This window comes from Cyprinodon variegatus, unplaced genomic scaffold, assembly GCF_000732505.1.
Source record: "Cyprinodon variegatus isolate N-32 unplaced genomic scaffold, C_variegatus-1.0 Scaffold1700, whole genome shotgun sequence".
NCBI classification, from domain to species: Eukaryota; Metazoa; Chordata; class Actinopteri; order Cyprinodontiformes; family Cyprinodontidae; genus Cyprinodon; species Cyprinodon variegatus.
The window spans coordinates 36,512-39,009 of NW_015152153.1; the positions used below are offsets into that span (position 1 = coordinate 36,512).

Genomic DNA, 2,498 nt, shown 5'->3' on the forward strand with positions numbered 1-2,498 from the left:
CGAGACTTCTGAGCCTGTGGGTGCGGGCCGAGGGCTCCTGCAATTGCAAGTACGGTATTTCCCACACAGACCACCAGGGCGGCCGAGAATACCTTTGTTCGACCTGAAATGACTCATTTAATCATCCAAAACGTTATGGAACACATTAATTACTGAAAAATTTTTGCATAGTATGCCTTTAAATATGACTTCCCTATGACTTTAAAAAAAATTGGACGTGCAAGAGCATTTCTCCTTGTGCACGCCCTGTTTAACATGTGCTGTTCTCATACAAGATTACTGTTTATACATACGGCGAGGACTATGGAGTGGACTCTGACCGTTAACTGACCGTTCGGACAGATGATCACTGCTTTTTGCTCCGTTGGTCACATGACTGCTCCTCCACCACGCAGTGCCTGAGCCGTCTTTGTTATTAGCCGCTGTCACAGCAAATCCCAGAATGCTTTGCGAGGAGATCTCTCTGCGCAAAGCATTATGGGATATATCTGCCTCTTCTGAGGCCTTTCTTTTCTTCTCATTCGCTTCATAGACACTTTTTCTCTTACGACCATCGGCTATTTTCAAAGAACCGCGGTGAGAAAGGTGTCTGAAACCGTAGCTCACCACAGATACACGCCTGAAAGTGCGAAGGAAAAGATTTTTAAAAAAAGCTAACTTGACTAAGAACGTAGGACGGACTTATGTAAATATATCACCACAAAGATGTCCTCAATACCTTTAAAACGACACGTATTATAGAAAAACAAGATAACAGGCTTATTTCCTTTATATAAAGATAAATCGTCTTATTCACTTAGTAAATTGTGTCATTTACGACCTAGATTAAAAAAAAACAAACAAACACTTATTTCAAGAAAACTTTAGTTCTACACTGGAAAAAAAACAAAATCTAGATAAGTAATTTCTTCTTAAAATTAGTGCATTTGTTCTTGAATTGAGGAGATGCCAATGGAACAAGACAATTTAGATTTAAAATAAGAAAATACAATTGCATTGTCTTATTTTAAGTGCATATTATCTAATTATCTTATTTAAAGAGTAAAAATACTCATTCCATTGGCAAATCATCTTATTTATCTACTCAAATTGAGGGTAAATACNATTGCAAATTTGACCATAGTAATTATAATTATTGCTCATTCTGTCAAGGTTTTAATAAAAATGTCTTTAATGTGACTCAGATTGGGGAGTTGCAGCCTAGTGGTTAGGGCATAGAGCTTGGAATCCTGAGGTTCTGAGTTTGAGCCCCACTCCCACAGACTGCCACTCTGTATCTCTGAGCAAGCCCACTGCTCCCCGAGGGATGGGTTAAATTCAGTGGTAAATTTCTTCAATGTGAGATCAATAAAGTTCAATTATTATCATTATTATATTCAGTAAAAATAAAAGATGTGATGAACTAGCTTAGCTGAATTGTTAGATCTTTTATTTGTTTTACTGATCTGAAGAACGTCTGTGCTTCAGGGAGCTTAGCCGGTGCTCAGTGGAGGAGGGCATGCCGGTTGGAGGGATGCCCACCAGAGGGGGCTGTGGTATCACTACAAATAACAGAGCATTTACCCGGTGTGCGTCCAGGTTGGTGTTGAGGTTTCCATTCAGCAGCGGCTGGAGCGGCGGCGGCGCCACGACGCTCTGACTAAAGCGATCTCGCCTCTCCTGACTGTACTGCAGGGCCCAGTCCCAAACCGGTGGCAGAGGCGGGTCCAATGGATCCGAGGAAGAGTGCGGACTCAGCATATCCCTCCAACCGTTAACAGGCGTGTAGGATTGGCTGACGTTCTGGAGAGAGTTTAATAAAAACCAATCAGGAGGTTTGTTCTGATTCGGAGGTTGGCCAGTACAAACCAGTTCATCTCAGGTGCTTCTGTACCTGGGAACGTTTGCATCTCTCCCGCTGGCAGTTGGACAGGAAGGTGGAGAAGAGCGGCAGGTGGACGCTGTCATGGAGGGCCAGCAGGAAGTCGTCTGTTAGCTGGAAACGTGATGGAAACTGGAACCACAGGTGCCAGACGCAGTCCAGGAAGAGCAGGAAGACTGGAGACTGGAGGAGAGAGGAGGGATGAGTGGAAACATCCACACTGCAAAACCTGGGCTAAAAATAAGTAAACATTTTCTAAAATGAGTCAATTTAACCTGAATTTCTGAGTATTTTTCAGAATCAGAAATACTTTAATAATTCTGAAAAATACTCTTAAAGGTATTGTGAAGGACTTTTTAAAAGACCTTTCCTCCCCACTTTAAAGTCGTAGGGAAGCAGCTGTTCCAACTGCTGCATTTCCCAATTCTCCCGAGTGACTAAAGTGAATGCGATTGGTTGATTATCATATTATCGATTGTTGTGGCGGAAGGTTCTTCTTTTTATACTTTTGGGACAATATGGTCTGATAAAGAGCATTTATATACCTGTTTAAGCCAATATGATTTGAAATTTAAAGGTATAGTATGCAACCCGTGTTGATTTTCCAGCGAGGCTCCCCCTAGAGGGCGAAACTAAA

At 42.0% G+C, this 2,498-nt stretch overlaps 1 protein-coding gene across 1 annotated transcript in view; it reads right to left on the reverse strand.

Moving 5' to 3' along the window:
• mtmr11 (myotubularin related protein 11) overlaps positions 1-2,498 on the reverse strand; it is a gene marked incomplete at its 5' end in the record, with an annotated part of 47,824 nt that overhangs the window by 13,398 nt on the left and 31,928 nt on the right. Inside the window, 2 exons of the mRNA XM_015404330.1 lie at positions 1,564-1,782; positions 1,874-2,044. Of these exons, the coding sequence (XP_015259816.1) occupies positions 1,564-1,782; positions 1,874-2,044 (390 nt within the window). The remainder of the gene's footprint in view (positions 1-1,563; positions 1,783-1,873; positions 2,045-2,498) is intronic.